This window comes from Pseudorasbora parva, chromosome 17 (assembly GCF_024679245.1).
Source record: "Pseudorasbora parva isolate DD20220531a chromosome 17, ASM2467924v1, whole genome shotgun sequence".
NCBI classification, from domain to species: domain Eukaryota; kingdom Metazoa; phylum Chordata; class Actinopteri; order Cypriniformes; family Gobionidae; genus Pseudorasbora; species Pseudorasbora parva.
The window spans coordinates 14,896,033-14,915,857 of record NC_090188.1 but is presented as its reverse complement, the minus strand read 5'-3'; the positions used below and the strand labels follow the sequence as shown (position 1 = coordinate 14,915,857).

Here is a 19,825-nt window from a genome sequence, read left to right as displayed (position 1 = left end):
TAGAAACCAAGGAAAACAGAAAATTGTGGCATCCTTTGTATTTATAAGGGGGAAACCACTTTGTACCACTTTATGTAACCCGACTGCCCCACTGGAAAGGGACATTATCGAGGATGGTTGTTTATAACCCGACACTTTATGGGTTTGTGGGATTTAATGGGTTGCTATAATAGTAATTGCTATTTAAAAAGATTTGATGACATTCAGCAAATTTTTATGTTGATTTATATGTTGAAGCAAAATCATGATGATGCGTAAAAACATGAATGAAAGCAAATCCAAGCCTCAGTAAGTACATGTTTATATTGAAATTAATAAAAAAGAAACTGAAATGGCTTGTCAGTCTCCAATATGTAATGTGTCTAATTTTAAAGTTCAAAGCCCATGTGTTTTGGTGTATTTTGCTGTGTTTTAGATTTTCCCTCATGGATAACTTGAAGTAGGTCATAGTGAATATCAGCCTAAGCACCTGCAATGAAAGCGGTTGTGGAACACTGACGAGGAGGATCAACATGTGATATCACATTCTGTAAACGATTTATAGCAGAAACAGATTACGCAATAGTCAACCATCTGTCCTGACTGCAGTAGAGCTACAGAATAGCTCTGTGTGGAACATTGTGAAAACAATGTACTTATTAAATAAATATATTTTTTAAAGGATAATTAAACCTACATTTGGAAAATGATAATCCAGATTAAACACACATACATCCCCATCGCTGTCACCAGACCTTCATAATCATTCGTTTCCCAATGACAGAAACTATGATACAGAGAGAGTTAGCTTGCACTATAGCCTTCATCATGTGACTGATGCACTAATTAGAGGCAGCTGGAAATCGCACTGAAAACAACACTGAAGAAAAGGCAGTGTTTGTTTATGTGTCTAGTGTTGCAATACATTACAAATGGTAGTAGATTTAAATAAAAGTAAGCTATAATTTATTTAGAAATACACTTGTTTCTACTGAGAAAATATGTTAGGCCTAGGCTACTGTGATTGATTCTACTTTCTCTAGCGATAAAAATGTAATGTTACAATCGCAAAATCATACTCTTAGTTTATTTGTTAGTTGTTATTATGGAAGTAAAAGCTGTAGATCAGTGGTTACGTATGTTTACTGTTTATATATTCAGTGCTGCTTCGCTGTGCATCAATGGGAAAAGAGATATTCTATTGCCCTCTTGTGGTCAGATACTGGAGGTGCTGTAGAGGCACTAAACTACTTTAACACACATGCGACTGGAAAATTAATAACTATATTGACATTTGGTACTCTGATGACTTGTTAGTTGTTCTGTAGCCCTGCTGTTATTCTGTAATCGGTTTTCATTGAGGACTATTCAAAATAATCTATGCTTATATAGAATTAGTGGGCGAATTCAGTTTGATTGGAACACTTTTTCCAAGTCATCTTAATGACAAAATGTGTTTAAATCACACATTATATATTTTTTATTTTTTTGTTCTTTTCGACTTTTGGGAGTACACTAAATCACAAAATGGCCTCACAGTTTAAACAGATGTGAACCAAAAGCCATTAAAAGTTGTATTGCTTGTGGAGCCTTTTATATATTTTTAGTAGCCTATACTTCTTGCCTTGTACCTTTGTATTTATCCTGATCTCTTTCCTCTTCTGCAAGCATGACCTCTCACAATCCACTCTTCGGACAAAGTCTCCAATGAAACAAACAGTATCCTGCTTTGTCAATATGATCTGTGAACTGCCAGTCTATCCATTAATCCAGAAACATTCTCTGCTGGACTTTTTGACGATACATTCACTCATTTCACTGCTTATTCAATGATTCAGAATCACTGTATTTTCACATATTTTGAAATATTAAAAAAGTATAGATGCTAGTGTGAGTCATGTATTGCTCACTACATTCATATAGGTAAACTGAAGATAAAACTTTGATGCAAATACCTAACCCCTCAACACATACACACACACACCCACACACCCACACACTCACAGGACACTGACCTTATACACTGTGAGATTCAGAGTAGGTCTGCAGTGTGTCACTCCCTCAGAGACCAACGGCCAGCATGAATCTCAAGCTGTGGCTGCTTCTCCTCTTCTTCTGTGCTGTCATTGTCCCTGCACAGGTGTGTATGAACAATTATATACTGATATCATAGATTCACGACCTTACAATACAATCACTATACTGTCAACATCAGGTTACACTTTAACCTGTTAACGGTCACCCTCTTTTTGAGCATTGATCTGAACTGAAATGGCTATATTTCATGAATGCTTTGAAATACATATCTGCGGTTGGTCTCTTAAGTTTACTGTAAAGCTTTGCCTATACATTAACCACATTTTATTTATATTCTGTAATATTTGAATATCAAATATGAATCTCATTTAGCTGATCTTGATAAACGAACGCATTTTCTGAGCAAGTTTCTCACCTCTCATTAGTTGAAGAAACATAAACATGAAAATGATAAGCATGCTGAACGTGATAGACCTGGGCACAGTGATAAACATGGGAAGTCTGGCAAACATCCTGGAAAAAGAGGCAAGGGAAGATTGGAGTGTAAGTAGTCATCTTTTGGGTTGAAATGTAATACGTATGTATATACATCTTTTCAAATGTTCTATTTGCAACTTATAATATCAGACCTGAAGGCTGAGTTTGACAACACAGATGACACTGATGATGACGACGATCCCAATGAATGGCTTTTTGAGCTCCAAGACCTCAGAGGTATGATTTCTTCCTCGTATTGTTCATACTAGCCTTCAAAAGTTAGTCAGTAAGATTGTTGGGGGGGGGGGTATAATGTTAATAGATCATTGTATTCAGCAAGGACATTCATTTGATCAAAAGAGAAATACATTTATAATGTCACAAAAGATTTCTATTCCAAATAAATGCTGTTCTTTATGGTTTATGAATGATCATGAGACACTGAAGACTGGAGTAATGGCTGCTAAACAAAATCAGCTTTGCCATCACAGGAATAAATTACAATATATTAAAATATATTAAAGAAAATTCACAATAATACTGTTTTTACTGACTTTACTGAAAAAATCAAATAAATGCTGGTGAGCAAAAGAGACTTTCAACACCCTAGCCTAAACTTTTGAACAGTATATATGGTGCAATCAAAAACAAACCAAAATATGATGTTATAAATATCATACCTGAAATCACCTTAACTATGATCTAATAAATGTTTCCCCCTTTGGTAATTCAGGAAAATGCAGCCCAAATCCATGTCAGAATGGTGGGGTGTGTGAGGAAAAAAGAGATAAATTCAAATGCAAATGCCCCAGGCAGTTTGTAGGTAGAAGGTGCCAAAGAGGTATGAGCTCACACCACCTGCAGTATATAACATAATATACAATATATAACACAATATACAGTAAATACCTAATAAACAATATATACAGATGCTTTAGAAGTCATTATGAGAGACATTTTATGTTTGTTTTAGGGAAAAGGGTTTGTAAACCAGGAATCTGTGGGACAGGACTGTGTCTTCTTACCTCATCTCCTCCCTACTATAAGTGCAAGTGTATTCCACCATATGCACCACCAACCTGCAAAACACGTAAGACTTACGGCCCTGAACTCATGCTGCACTAAGCCAGAGTTACTCAACAAACTGACTTTAGCATTTCAGGTTTTGTTCTAGAATGCTCAGGCAAAAAACTAAAACTAAAAAACGAAATCAAATTTATTAGGAATTTGGGTTGTATTCTTGTTGATTTTGAAAGACAGAGTTTATGTCTTTTTGTCTAGCCGCTCCATGTGCACCAAACCCATGTCAGAATAATGGCAGATGTGTTTCAGACGAGGAGGACTTTAAATGTGTCTGCCAAGCTGGTTTCAGAGGACAATACTGTCAAGTCGGTGAGTACATTTTCTGCCATAATTACAGCGATGCTGTATTTCTCTTTTTAGATTTAAGTCTTAGTTCACCCAAAAATTAAAATTAGCCCTTGATTTACTCACCCTCAAGCCATCCTAGGCGAATATAACAAATCTGATCAAAAAAATATATTAAATATGTCCTGGCTCTTCAAAGCTTTAAAATGGCAGTGAACACTGTCAGAAAAAAAGGTACATTGCTGTCACTGGGGCGATACGCTATAAGGTACAAAACCGAAAAGGTACTAATAAATAATCTTAAAGTACTGATATGTACCTTTTAAGGTACTAATATACCGTTTAGGGGTGAGTAAGGTACAAAGATGTACCTTTTCACTTTTGAACATTAGGGTACCGCCCCAGTGATAGCACAGTACCTTGTTTTTCTGAGAGTGAATGGTTACGTTGTTTTTGAAGTCCATAAAAGTGAATCTATACTATTAAAGCCTTCTGACGCGAACCGATGTGTTTGTGTAAGAAAAATATCCATATTTAAAAGCTTATTTTCATTTTTGGGTGAGCTAACTAATTCGATTTTGAATTAATGACATATGACGTTTCAGAAATGTAATGCAAGTTACCGGCAAAAAATGGCAACTTTTTTGATGCTTCAAAAACATAAATAACAAAAAAAAATTATATATTTTAATAAATAATAATACATATAAATAGCTATACATTGATTGTTTGTTTATTTTAGTTTTTAGTTTTTTTTATTAAGCACACTTATATAAATCTTTCTTAAATTGGACAATGACAACAAAAAAAAAGTATACATTTTATTTAAAAATATGCCAATTTCTTAGAAAAGTAATTTTAGTAAACATGTAAGTCTTAACATAAGTTAATTTCAACATAAATTGATTCAAAATTATTAACTTCAAATAAGTCAAAATTTGCATCTAGTTTAAAGGAAGTGTATGTAAGATTGTGGCTAAAACTGGTACTGCAATCACTTCAAAATAAACGGCTGGAGAGCGGTGTATTCCCTCTCCCCCTCCCCCCTGACTCGAGGTTGCCAGATAGGCTGCAGGATCAGCAGGAACGTTTGTATCTGCAGCTGTGGTTACTAGAGCAGGGCTGGCAACCCGGATGCCAAAACACTACTGACTTTGAGATTGGTAGATAGGTGGAGGGCGGAGCTTCAGGCCAAAAACACAACATGTCAACATCAACATCTGTTGAGGGCTGCAACAACAACTTTTAAATTACAATATCCTGGCCGGACTACTGTTGTCAGTGATATAAGTATTTGAAATTAACATGATTTCTTAATATCTAGTGACATATCAGGGCCATTTTATGATTATTTAAATACAATTCTTACATACAGTTCCTTTAAAAATGTGGCATAAATCTGAACCAAGACTTACTTTGGCACATTGTTATGAACTTCTAGAAGGGTCTTTTCTGTGATATAATTTTCTGTTCTATGTTTTATTGTAACATGACAACAACATCACACACAATCATATTCATCCTCAGACCCAAATGACTGCTATGAAGGGGATGGTCAGTCATACAGAGGAAAGGTGTCAGAGACTGAAGAAGGGGATGAATGTCTTGACTGGAACTCTGATTTCATTCTGGATAAAGGATCTTTTCCTTCAACTGCATTTGCATCTAGTGAAGGCCTGGGACCGCATAACTTCTGCAGGTTAAAAACATGTGGCAACCAAAAGCCTGAGAATTACACATTTAACTAGTGACCTAGAAAAAGTGCATTCATTTTATGAGAAAACGTCCTATAAAAATTCAGCTTCCTGCTTCAAAATCCTAAAACAGCTTAGACTGTTTCCACTTCATGTGCACACATGTCAAAAACACACCTACTGTACACATCTGGGCTTCATTGGCAATGGACTTGTAAATTCTCAAATGCAAATCCTACATCCCTCTGTATCATAGAAACCCTGATGGAGATAAGAAACCATGGTGCTTTGTAAAGAAAAACAAGAAACTTCGATGGGATCATTGTGATGTCAGAAAATGTCCCCCACCTGGTAAGACTGATAATGAAGTCACAGTGTAGTTTTTTATCAGATGTTTCTCCGTCAAGAGCTCAAACTGAACAACAAGCACAACACTAACATACAGCAGCTCTGTGGCCTTCAGAGTCACTTAAATGAAATCAATAGTCTTATCTTTGAACCCTCTCTGACCTATCAGATAAGCTACATGACATAACATCGCTAAATCTGCATCAGATTTTATTCCACTTTTGTTTAGCCACAAATTCAGCTATCGCTCGTATGTTATACTTTTTTTTCCCCATAGCAACAACTACCACAAAAATGGTGACCACCACCAATAAAGCTCAACCTACCACAGCTGCAGTCACACCAAAAGTAACTACTCTCCAACCAACCATGCCAGCTAAGACAGGTAAGACTTCCTCATTTTTGCTGGCCACATATCATGTCTAGACTGATGACAAAACACTAGTGATTAGTTGTTTTCTACTGAGGGTGTGAATCAAGAGCTGGAACTTTAACAATGGCCATCTTTAATGATAATATAATAATATAATATATAATACTTCTTTTGAATTTGAATGGCTTAGTGACGTTCCAAAAGTACTGATACAGTTGAACAGCATTGTATCTTTTCAGTTTCCGTTCTATTAATGGAAGGGATTTGTCATGTTTTCTTTATCATTCAGGGACGATTTTTTATCATTCAGTTATTCATTAAACCCATTTGCTCAAAACACTGTCACATTAGCAACATCTCTGCGATTATTAATCAACACTGAGATTTTAATGAGAGTTGAACATTGACGTCATGTCTTTAACAACATACAAAATAACTATCTGCCTTTTCAATTAGTATGATCATTGTTGGCTTTACAGAGAAAAATACTGATACTAGCTATTTAAGCTTATTATTTATTATTCATCTGCAACATCCTAGCAACTACATAGCAATGCCTTAAAGGGTTAGTTCACCCAAAAATGAAAATTCTGTTATTAATTCCTCACCCTCATGTTGTTTCAGACCCGTAAGACCTCCGTTCGTCAACACAAATTAAGATATTTTTGTTGAAATTCAATGGCTCAGATAGGCCTCCGTTGGCCACAATGTCATTTCCTCTCTCAAGACCAGACGTCCTTACAAAGCTCATCTCACAACAGTGGCTCTACAATAATTTTATGAAGCGACGAGAACAGTTTTTGTGCGCAAAAAAACCCTAAATGACGACCAATTTCAAAACAATTCTTCCTGTAGCCTCGGAGCTTAATGAATCAGCGTATCGATTCATGATTCAGATTGCATGTCAAAGCAGTCAATGGTCAATGCCGTGAAATGGTCAAACCGCAAAACTGCTAAAATCACGTGACTTTGGCGAGCCGAACCGCTGATTAGATTCGCTGATTCAATAAGTTCCGAAGCTTTACAAAGTGCTGTTTTGAAAATCGACCTTTAAAGGGATAGTTCACCCAAAAATAAAAATTCTGTCATGATTTACTTCCCCTCAAGTTTTCTGGGTACTCAAAGCGCTTTACATGGAAGGGCTGGGGGGATCTCCTCAACCACCACCAGTGTGCAGCATCCACCTGGATAATGCGGCGGAGGCCATATTGCACCAGAACGCCCACAACACCAGCTGATTGGTGGAGAGGGATGAAGCCAGTCAGGATAGGGGGATGATTAGGAGGCCATGATGGAGAGTGTAGTAATTCAGCAATGAATTAATCACAGAATTTTTGTGTGTGACATTTGTGATAAACTATGCCTTTATAAAATACACAAAAAATGATCTGCTCACTGTTATTCTCCCTTTATTTAGAAAAGATTAAAAGTGCCACAAACTTTTAATCTTTTCTAAATGAAGGGTGAATAACAGTGCAGATCTTTTTTTGTATTATCTGATATATGTTTTGATCTTGCACCTGGGTAAGATGCTTTGGATGTGCGTACCTTGACCCTTTTTTATATGAACTATCGCTTTAACAATGGCCAATAGTGATGTATTGAGCACAGCTTTCCTATCAATGTGGTGAATTCACATGACCAACTAGAACATGAGAGAAATCTGTGTGGTGAACGTTTTCGCCCTTAAAACTCAAAACTCCTGTTTTTGCCTATTTAAATATTGGCCACATAATTATTAACGGTAATAAGCATGAAGGCACCTTCATTTGGGAATAAAACTCCACTGCTGTGTGTTGCCCAGAGACTTGTGAATGTTGCTTCTGCTGTGGCTGGAGCAAAAAATAAAGTTGTGTATAAATGTAAGTTAGGCTACTCAATATTAACATAAAATCCTCAAATGTTTCCAAAAATGTCACCTACCAGATGCCAGCATAACTCCAGAGAACACCAGTTCAGCCCTAATAACCCCAAAGAGCACCATTCCAGCCCAAATATTCACTACTGCTGCCCCAGCAGTCCCACCAACTAAGAATGCTACCTTAACAAGGGATTTTCTCACCTGTGGTAAACCTCAGCCGAAAAAACAACTAAACCGGATTTACGGGGGTCTTAAAGCTATTCCTGGAGCCCATCCATGGCAAGTATCAGTGCAGGTCAAACCTAAAGGATCCGTCCAAAGCTACAGACACATCTGTGGAGGTACCCTTATCAAACCTTGTTGGGTGCTGACTGCCGCCCACTGTATGTAAGTATGGCCTTTAATATAATATTAAAGCTACACTGTATAACTTTTTTAGTTTATTCTTAGCTAAAAACACTTAGTTCTTTCAAAAATATATGTGCTCATTAATGTATATTTATCTTTCAAGTAATAAAGTATTCTCTTAAGTTTATATGCCATTGAAAATACATACGGGTGAGGGGTTTGAATGCTGGTTGCCAGGTTGCCCCTCCATCTTAAATGTAGCCTTTTGCGTACCTCTAGCTCTCCTTCGCACCTCCGTCACATCAACTGATCTCTGCTCATGGAGAAAATGAAATAGCCTACGATATAAACTTTGCCTTACGCTAGTGATGTCGTACAATATACACACTGTAAAAAAAATTTGGTTGGTTTTTGTTGGTTTAACTTAAAAAAGTAAGTAACCTGGTTGCCTTAAAATTTTGAGTTAATTGAAATTAAAAATTTGAGTTGATACAATGAAGGAAATTTGTTTAATAAATAGAAACTCAAAATATTATTGTATCTGAACCACATACAAAATTTGATAAATCATGAAAATAGCACAATTTGGCATGTTTCACTGCGTCATCAGAAATAAAACACACAATTACCCAATATGCTTACAAAATATTTTAATAATATTTTAATAAAGGTTGACGAATCTCTAAAAATGTTCATTGTATTAACTCAAAATTTTAATTTCAATGAACTCAATTTTAAGGCAACCAGGTAACTTTTTTTCTAAATAATTTTTTTAGTGCAGAATAACAATAGCACTGATAAAAAGTTACTTTACTAAGATTAGCTTGCTTTCGTCTGGGAACCTGATAGCTGATGTTAGCAATAAAATGGTTAAAAAAAAATTTTTACATAGATGTCATAACCTACATGTTAATTGACAAATTAAATATAATAGTTTTCTAAAGTTACCTCATCACTTAAAGGAACACTCATAGACGAGGTGCTAATCTTGGACTGAATCAGCCACCGTAGGAGTTAAAACGAAATCGGAATTGAGAGGAACAGAAACTAATATTCACTGGATGGTCATAAACCTTTTCACCGCTAGATGGGGGAAAATATCACACAGTGTAGCTTTAAAGTATTCATAATTCACCCAATGACAACAGAAAAATGGTGAGAAGACATATTAAGGTATCAAATAGACATAGAAGACTGTAGGCTAATGGTTAGATCTGAACAGCTGTAAATCTTGCTAGCGATCCTTTTTTAGTCCATGTTTCACAGCATTTATTTAACAGTTATCATTATGAATTATGGTCTACTTTCATCCTAAATTAAATAATTTATGAACTCTCAATATTAAATTATACTTTTAGCGTGGATAAATCTTTAAACTTGCAATGGTCTGAAATGTAAATTCATTTCATCCTTCTTTTTTGTTATTTTGAACCATGGCTTAGTTGTGTTTTTGTTGTGTATGCAGTGATAAAAACCATGATTACAGTGTTGTATTGGGAGGATTAAATCTAGTACAAAAGGAGCCAACAGACCAGACTGTGCTGGTGGAGGACACTATCATCCATGAGAAGTTCAAGGAAACTCCTGATGTCGTCTACAATGATATTGGTGTGTATTGTAGACATTTATTTGCACAAATAAACAGGGTTCTCTCTTTTCCCATCAGTATTTTTGTTTTTAAAGTTGCCTGCCCGCATTTTTGATCATTTTCACTAAACTTTCATGGCTCCTAGAATTATTTAATGAATATCTGAACATGAAATATATAAAAAGAAAGAACTGATCCTCTGTTATTAGTATAAAAAAAACATGCAACTTCAAAGCAACATGTTGAACAAAAAGCTAAGAAAATCGTGTTTTTGTCAAAGAATACGTCCAGATTGGATCCAGAATGCTGACTAAAACATAGATGGTGTAGGCCTACATCAAGTCCATCAACACCGCCAAAGCTTCACATTCCTATACCTCGGCCTGGGTCGACATTTCAGTCCGTAAAGTTAGTTATGGGAAATGTAGAAATTAAAGCGAAAGCTCCAATCTCCCCCCGAAAAAATTAAGTTGGTGCTTCAGTTACAACTTCTACTAAATAACCTGAACTTACAACAGCTTGATAACAACTACCTAAAATTGCAGAAACTATCTTCAGAAAAAAATTATTTGAAGAGTAATTTTATTGTTAAGTTTGTCTCACTTCCTATTAAATTACATGTGGGGGCCGGGGTTTATGAGCTACTATATTGGCCTAACTGTAAAAAAATGGAAAAACACGTCAATGGCGGGGAAGTGTTTTGTCATAAATTATGGAAAATTCTGTCAATGAAGGGGAAAGAGATAATTTGTCATTGTTATAGAATATTGTAAGAGTTTTTGTTTTATTTATTTTGGTTTCTGTTCTTAATCTCATAAGGGTTTTAATTTTGAAGTTTGTTATTCCTTTTCTTAGCTGTGTCTGAAATCACCCCATCACTCCATATAATATTTTGCATTATTTTGAGCGTCAGCCATTTTCTGTGGTGGTCAACATCATAGTGGAAATGATGTAGTGCACTGACTGAATCCCATAATGCACTGAAATAAGTTCAGTGATTAGAAAATACCCATAATGCACTGTTGGAATCTCATCCAATGAAACGGTTTATGCAATAGCTCTGCATTCTTCGGTGCCTTTTACAACGTAGTATTTCCTGTAACTACGAGATCTAAAATTGTAAAGTGTTCATGTGCTCGTAGGCCTCATAATTACAATTTATAAGCTGCGAAGTTTGCAAAATTTCATTAAAAAAAACACAAGACAGGAGAACTAGTACAGATAAGCTATAAATGCACAATAACTTTAAAATAAAACACCCTACAAATTTTATATTGATGTTGTTCACTAATGTTATTACAATTGTTCTCAATATTATTGCAGTTCTAAGTAATTAATCCGGCTATTTGGTGATAAAATGTAGGAGAAGCTCCACAAACTACTTTGAAGATCTGTAATGTTTTGATTATATTTTCTTGTGTTTCTAATACAGCTCTATTAAAACTGAAAGCTACTAATGGAGAATGTGCTAGAGAAACTCAGTTTGTGAAGGCCGCCTGCTTGCCTAAAGAACCTCTTGCAGATGGAGCAGAATGCCGTATTTCAGGATGGGGAGCCACAGAGACGTGTACATCTCCATATGTCTATTTTTGAGTTTGTGTTGAAGGTTCATTGATGAAAGGACTGAATCCATTCTCTTTCCCTTCCTGTCTGTAGCAGAGTATGGCTCCATGCATTTGCTTGATGCACAGGTTTTGCTGATTTCTAAGGAGGCTTGTTCAGGCAATAAAGTGTATGCGGCTCTGCTGGATGATGGCATGTTTTGCGCAGGTTATCTCAAGGGAGGAGTGGACTCCTGTCAGGTGGGTCAAAAATTGTTTTAACTGTATAATGTTGTTTACTAATATTAAAGAGCTGGTGTTGCTGTTACTAGAATTACATTCTGAAAAATGACTACAAAGTAATTATGCTGTTGTCAGATGTCAATACTTTATCTCTATCTTTCTGACAGGGTGACTCTGGTGGGCCTCTCACCTGTGAGAGGAATCAAACACACTATGTCTACGGTATAGTGAGCTGGGGAGACAGCTGTGGAGAGAAGAACAAGCCTGGTGTCTATACTAGAGTCCTTAAATACTTGGACTGGATCAATACAAAAATATCCGGGAGCCAGTAGCAAGTCCATAAAAGATTAACCATGACCACATTTTTGTGTGTACTCTGATTTACTAGTAGCACTTTGTACACATTTGTATTGTAGAGTTTGAGATAATTTTAGATGAATTAATAAAATTGTGTCTTCATGGGGATATATACTTCACACATCTATCATTGAAACATTCCAGCTTTTGACCAATTAAATGTGCCCTTGCTTATATTAATTTCTAGTGTCTGTATTAGCTAGCAGCAACAATGAATGTGTATTGCTTCGACTAGCTAGCTACACACATTACCATTCAAAAGTTTGCAGTAAGTTACATTTTTTATTGAATGCATTAAATTGATCAAAAGTGACAGTAATGACATTTGTTACAAAAGGATTTATATATATAATTTAGAATATATCATAGCTTCCAACAAAATATTAAGCCGCACAACTGTTTTCAAAATTGATATTAATAAGAAATGTTTTGTGAACAGCAAATCAGCATATTAGAACAATTTCTGAAGGATCATGTGACACTGAAGACTGGAGTAATGATGCTGAAAGTTTAGCTGTGCCATCACAGGAATAAACTACATTTTTAAAATATAATAGAAAATGGTTATTTTAAACCGTAATAAATAATGTTTTACATCACTGTTTTTACTGTGTTTTTGTCAACTAAATGCAGCCTTGGTGAGCATACACTCTGGGTTGTTTTAACCCAATTTTGGGTCAGATATGGAAAGATCCAACTTTTGGGTTAAAAATTCAATTAAAAAAAATGTAACCCAATAGTTGTTTTTTAGCTGAACAACCCAGCATTTTTTAGAGTGTAAGAGACACACACAAAAAATCTTGCTGATAAGACTTTTGAATGTTAGTGCGCTTGTGGTACACATATTTGTGATACAGAATGTGTGCCATCATTTTAAATGTACAAATATTTTATTTTTTAATTTACAGAGCTCACAGTACATCAATAATATATATAATGACAAAATTTGAGTGGAATTTTTTATTTTTACTGAAAGTCAAAAAATGCAAAATAATTTAGGTGCATTTTACTATATATATATAAATAAAAGATATTTTGCTCTTCTGGGAAGACAAACTAAACAATATACACACAAAGTCAGTATGAAATCAAACAGACCTGTGCTAGGGAGGCCCACTGTCACGTCACATACAATGGAAAGGGTGCGAGGACTCAAGTGCAGGAAAATGATAATTTATTTACAACAAATAAAACATAAATACAAAACCCACAAGGGGGAAAACGTAAACTAGAAAATTCATAAACTAAAACTGACCACATAGGAGTCACAGGGGACCAGAAGACGTAGACAGTTCAAGGATCCAACTCAGACTGACAAACACAAGGAGCTTATAAAGGGAAGAAATCAAGAGGGAACAGGTGGGAGAAATCAACACTAATCAGATAACAAGGGGGGAGGGATCAGATAATTACATGAGCACATGCTCAGAATGACAAAACCCACATGTGCACACAAGACAGGACAGGCATGTGACACCCACTTGGTCTTCTAGATGCTATAGGTATGAGTTTTTAAAGATGGTTAGATTGACAGATCTTAATAGGTTTTGAGTTCGTCCCCTGAAGATCATGACCTGGACAAAGAGCCAAGTGTAGACAGTCTGTAAATGTCCCAGTACAGAATGAGTACAGCGGTGTCATGCTATCCACCCCTAAAAATGTCACCAGACCTCCAGGAAAGCTGCAGAAGATCCCTATGCGATGAAAGCACGAGGAAATGGGCAAAGGATGAGCAATACCTCCATGCCAGGCATTGTAGTCTCCATCAAAGTACTCCAGACACCATGATTCAGCATGCCGGCCCAACCAGCAGTCCTCCTTTTGGCCTTTTCTTGGGATGGATGGGTAGGTGAGACCCAGTTCCCAGTAGATCTTTCCACTCACATCTACCTCCCAGTAATGGCGTCCAGAGTCCCAACACTGGGCACTCAAGACGTTAAGGGTGGTGTCAAAGCGGCCCTCGTGCTCAGGGACATCCTGCCATACATCTGTGAAAGTGGCACAGTCCCCTTCAGATGAAATGATCAGCTTGGGATGGGCAGTGGAAGGGTCAAGGACCACTCCTGAGGAATCTGCAAAATAGGAACACTATTGGAACACTACTGGAAAACTACTGTACTGTAATATGTTTGTCATTTGGTGCAAGTCATTGATGCAAAAGATCAACAATTTTATGGGCTATTGCACATTAACTCACAGCTCTTCAACAGCTTCTTGGCAATGGGGATCTGGGAGCGAATAAACAGTAGTAAATTGTTGGTGAGGCCCAGTAGCTGATCTGATTTTGCCGCATCAAGTTTTATGAGACCGGGGTCTGTCGCTTTTAGTAATTCCAGCACCCTGCCAACAAGTATATTGACATTTATATCAGCACCATAACACCCATCCTCTATATAAAAAATGTTAAGGGTTATTTAGATCAGTCCCTAAGATATGACCGATGTCCCAAATAGCATATTATCCAGAATAAGTCTGAGATAAATGACCATGTTTACCATTTTCTGTATAATTTTCAGATTCTGGTTGGACAGAATTATTATCTTCTATTATCCATTATTGTTACCTTTTTATGGTTACACAGGATTTTATCTAATACAATACAACCAATAATTACCCTTCGTTTAGCTACACTACCTTTTAAAACAAAAAGTTGGTGAGCTATTTCAATGTATTTGAAAGAGGTCTCTTATTCTCACAAAGACTGCCTTTATTTGGAAAAAAATACAGAAACTACAGTAATATTGTGAAATATCATTACAATGTATAGTCTTTTATTTTTATTTTTAGTGGTGGGGATTTTTAAACAAATTTAATGCGTCCTTGCTAAAATATTAATGTGTATGTGCAGATAAAAAGTATTGTTCAGTTATAGAAAATAATGAGAATAAGGCGTACAATTTAAATGACCCAAAACTAATATTAATACAGGGATACTTTATTTCATATGTCTTTTAGACACGTTCTTAGATTTGTAGAAACTGAAATATCCGCTGGAGTCTCTTTATTGTGTTTACATGATGCTTGTATAATCAGAATATGACTGATTTCTGAATTGTATCAGAATTTTCTTCATTCAATGAGCCCAGCCAGCTATGAAAACTTTAAGATAATAAGTTTGTCCCAGGTTGCTAAACAGTGTTTAACTGCAGCACATCAAATAAACCTAAAACATATATTTGCTTAAAATGGATGCTGTCAAACATGATCTCTACAACAATAACGCCTTTGCAGATGAGTCATCTAGCATGCTTGACATGGTGACAAAATCTTTCATATGTGCGTTTCTAAATATACATACCTGTCCTCATTCATTGTGACCTATGAGAGAAAGAGAGAGGGGCAGAAATATAGTGAGAATGTATAATGTTGCAGAGATGATACATTGCTCATTTGAACTATTTTGCTGTTCAGTTGATATTGACATACCAGCTAACAAAAACATAATCTAAGAATGTTTTGCTAACATTCACATAATGTTCCCCGAGTTATTTTTGGATATTCCCTTAAAACAATTGTTCTTAATTATAAAAAATTTAAAATTTTGAAAACATTATTATAATGTTTTAAAACAAGTACATTAACAAATGTTATTGTATGTGGGACAAGACCCACCCACTTTTAAAGACCAATGATATTGGACCCACTCACTTTTACCATCTCAATTTTCAGTGCATGTCTGTTCACCTACCTCTAACTGATATAGGCTACACTTTTTTATTAAACGCACATTAGATGCTTTATTTCCACTTTTCGAATATTTAATTCATTTTATTGACAATAAATGTCTTTCCGATCTGATATGTGATGGAAAAAGGGAGTAGAGTGAGTTTGGAAAAAGGCGTTTTCGAACCTCGGGTTGATTTGCGTCTAAACTTTTACCGTGCTTTACCCCTACACTGCCACTGCATGTAATTTGGTTTCTTCTACCCAACCAGATGTTTAGTAAACAAGTGGGGTTATTTTACTTGATGTCAATGGCATCTACTTTTCTGGGGGAGGACCCACCTTTGTTTTTTTGCTTCTAACGCCCATGGTTAAATAAAATTCATTTTTATAAGTATTTAGAACTTTCTTTTTCTTTTAAGTTCACCAAACTAACACATTTGAAGTAATCTGAATTGTTTAATAGTTTTGAGTTATATTACCTTGTTTTTTTAAATTGAGACAAACTTAAATTTAACTGAAACTGGGCTGGGATTTCCATCCATGCTTTGCCATGACACTCAAAAGGGAGAGTAAATGCTAAAATTAAGCATTATATAATGTGTATTATTTATTTTTTTATGTTCAGTGGGAGATTTAGTGTTTAATGTTTTGCTATGTTAGTTTAGAAGGGTTTCTGTTGTGGTGTTCCTATCAAGGTGACGAGTGGAGCTGAGCTTAGTTTAAGAATAGATATGATAAATGTTCTCTTTATTGCTATACTTATTCAGCAAGTGCTATGCTATAATGCTATTAAAGCATTGTGTTATTAGCAAATGTCGCATTTATTGAATAAGCTAGTTAAAGCCAAGTTTCCACCACTAAAAAAATGTTGATAATTTAAAATGTATAAATTGACTTACTCAAATATATACAATCTATGGCAGGTTAAGATAAAACTTAAACAAATGACAGGCATAAGAGTCCACAATAATAAATCTGTCCAACCAATTGCTCATAAAAGTCTCACCTTGTCACCAGGCTGTGTGTCATTGTCCATCATCGCTTCATCGAGCTTGACCTCAATGTCTCTGAGGAGGACACAGTTGGTCTCAATGAGGTTGTCAAGTGCTTGAACCGCAGCCGTCTCCTCCATCTCCAGCAGGGACAGAGTGATCCTACAGTCCTCCTCCAGAACTCTCCGCATCTCTTCATACTTCTTCACTATACTTTCTCTCACTGCTGAAGACTTGGACTGAGAAAGATGAGTAAATGGTTTAGACTACTTAATTGGACAATCCATACAAAAATGATAAATGTTCAGTTGTATTTAATTTTCCTAAATGTAAATATTTCAAATTTTACTTTATTAATACAATTTCATAAAAAAGTAAATGAAAACATATATGCAGTTCAGATGTCAGGGGCTGGAAAGATTAAAAAAGGAGTCTTTTATGCTCACCATGGCAGCATATATCTGATCAAAAATTTATTAACACAGTAATATTAAGACATATTAGAAATGGTTAAATGAAATGTATTCCTGTCATGTCAAAGCTACATTTGTTAGAAATATAAATATTTTGTAAAATTACAATGATCTTTACACTTGCTGAATCAAATAATTAATTAATTTAAATAAAAATAAAGACCTGAACTGAAAAATTTAGATGTGATCAGTCACTAGAAAATTTTCAACTGGACACACACACACACACACACACACACACACACACACACACACACACACACACACACACACACACACACACACACACACACACACACACACACACACACACACACACACACACACACACACACACACACACACACACACACACACACACACACACACACACACACACACACACACAAATTAAAAAAACAAACATTGCTTGGTTTTATTTGACAGTTTTGACTCACTTTGATTTCATTTTGCTTGCCATGCAGTTTCTTCAGTCTACATCTGATCACTTCCCTTTGCCCAATAAGATGATCCTGGAGGTTTTTTTGCATGTCTTATTGAGAAAAGGAAAACAAGATACATGAGAATTCATGCAAACATTCACATTTTTAGGATAAAACAGTAAAAGAGAACAAACCTTACCTAACACTGGGCTTGGACTGAGTTGTCAGACTGAGTGACGGTCCTTGCTTTCACAAATCCACAGGGGGTCATTTGCAACTCTGTAGACACTCCAGCAGGAGAGATTTTAAGGAGCTCATGCTTCACTTCTAGTAAAAGTAGCTCACATGAGTGGGTCACAGTGGCACGATCCTGCCAGAGATAAATGGCATTCACCTTGACTTGTAGCTGTGTGACGCATCTGTCACTGCAGTGCTGCTTGCCACCTGTGACAGGACACTCACATACCACTTCCTCTCCAGGCCATTTTTAGAGGTGGTATTTTAAAGAAGTGGATAGTGAGACATTGTCCCAAGTGGATTCATAACAATCAGGCTTTGTAATACAGTCTGTGTGTGCTCTCTACAATGCGTCTATTACTGTTACGTGCAGCGGAACTAAGTACAAGTGGATTCTAGGAAATGCAGGAGTGAGAAGGTCAGTTACAGCCTTCACGCAGTACGACAAGAAGTCAACAGAATGTGTCAGGTGCATGTAACACTGAACACAAATTATAACTTTAAGTGCCAGCTCATAGATTAATCCACCAGATGGCAGCAGAGCATACACATGGCTGGACACCTTGGGAGAATCAGATAAATTGCTACAGGTTTAGGCTATAAGATTTATGACAGAAAATAGTTCATATGATTAAAATGCTAAGATTGTGGATGATGTCATACTGACAATCATTCATGATGCATACTGCCATCCCTGCCAACAGATTATGTACAGTATATAGTAGTTTGCATTCTATTCTCAATAGTATCATTATTTTGTACAAAAGTATATTTGCACAAGTACATTTAAAAAAATGTAAGCATGTATAAATATAAATAATACAGTCGCTTTGGTACATTTCTCGAATCAAACTCACAATGTGCAAAACAGTAAGTGCATTTCTCAAAACAATTTGTACAAATAGCAAAACACAATGGATAACCTGCAAAAGCCACTCTCTTACTCAAAATCCTTAGTTCATCTCTCAAAAGTAAATATTGGTGTCAATGACCATGTCAGTGCCATCAGAATCACAAGTCCTTGTGTCATTGTGTACGGATAAGACAGTCAAATTGTTTAGTCATGTTGTCAATATAACAGTTTACTCTGGAGGGATGTTCTGATGGACACTGTGGCTAAAAGTTTTGATGACAATTATTGTCAATTGTAAGTTACATCTTAGTGTATGTGTGAGTGTAATTGCAAGAGAATGGAAAAGATTAAAGTTTACACTCTTACTGTTTGTACTGTATTTTATTGACAGAACATGTCATTGAGATACAGAAATGAAAAGACAGCACTATATAGCACACCACAAAAAAAACCTAGAGAAGAAATGTGAACATAGGAAAAACTTTACATGCGGTGCTGTAGAAATATATACGCTAGTTGTTGTTTCATGAGAAGCACCTTCGTTAGTGAAAGTCAAGATTCACCATCAATTTACCAATTCAGGACAGATTTAGAAAAAAGTCTAATGGAAATATAGAAAGTATAGTATATATTATGATAACTTGTTCAACCATTTTGCTTGTGAAGACTTATGCTATGATCTTGTCCCTAAATGTTGTGAGGGGTGAGACTATTCAACCATTTGATCAACATGACATAAGCAACTGATAATGTAGGAAACAACAGAGAATTGTACATAATCATTTGCATGGATGTACCAAAGCATTTGCAACTTGTTCAAAGAAATGAGAAAATGCTTTTTTGATGTGCACAAGTGACACAATAATGTGAGAATTGAACAGGTAGTTTTGAGAATTTCAATTCTGATCTGAGAAATGTACCAAAGCGACTGAGAAAAACTGTAAATAAATAAATATGCAAACAAACAG

General features: G+C 35.8%; 2 protein-coding genes across 2 annotated transcripts; one reads left to right on the top strand and one right to left on the bottom strand.

Moving 5' to 3' along the window:
- The first annotated feature begins 1,960 nt into the window (after nt 1-1,960).
- Nucleotides 1,961-12,322, top strand: LOC137045260 (hyaluronan-binding protein 2-like). Its single transcript, XM_067421825.1, has 14 exons — nt 1,961-2,119; nt 2,442-2,559; nt 2,644-2,730; nt 3,227-3,334; nt 3,467-3,583; nt 3,775-3,885; nt 5,389-5,560; nt 5,812-5,906; nt 6,181-6,288; nt 8,203-8,524; nt 9,951-10,093; nt 11,506-11,640; nt 11,730-11,875; nt 12,025-12,322. The coding sequence occupies exons 1-14, from the start codon at nt 2,060-2,062 to the stop codon at nt 12,187-12,189; spliced, it is 1,887 nt and encodes a 628-aa protein (XP_067277926.1). The 5' UTR covers nt 1,961-2,059; the 3' UTR covers nt 12,190-12,322.
- A 941-nt stretch (nt 12,323-13,263) lies between these two features.
- LOC137045261 (E3 ubiquitin-protein ligase TRIM39) lies at nt 13,264-18,030 on the bottom strand. Its single transcript, XM_067421826.1, has 6 exons — nt 17,967-18,030; nt 17,783-17,877; nt 16,887-17,111; nt 15,513-15,532; nt 14,412-14,554; nt 13,264-14,286 (listed from the first exon to the last, which is right to left on the bottom strand). Exons 2-6 carry the CDS (start codon nt 17,873-17,875, stop codon nt 13,727-13,729), a joined length of 1,041 nt encoding a protein of 346 aa, XP_067277927.1. The 5' UTR covers nt 17,876-17,877; nt 17,967-18,030; the 3' UTR covers nt 13,264-13,726.
- Between the last annotated feature and the right edge of the window lie 1,795 nt (nt 18,031-19,825).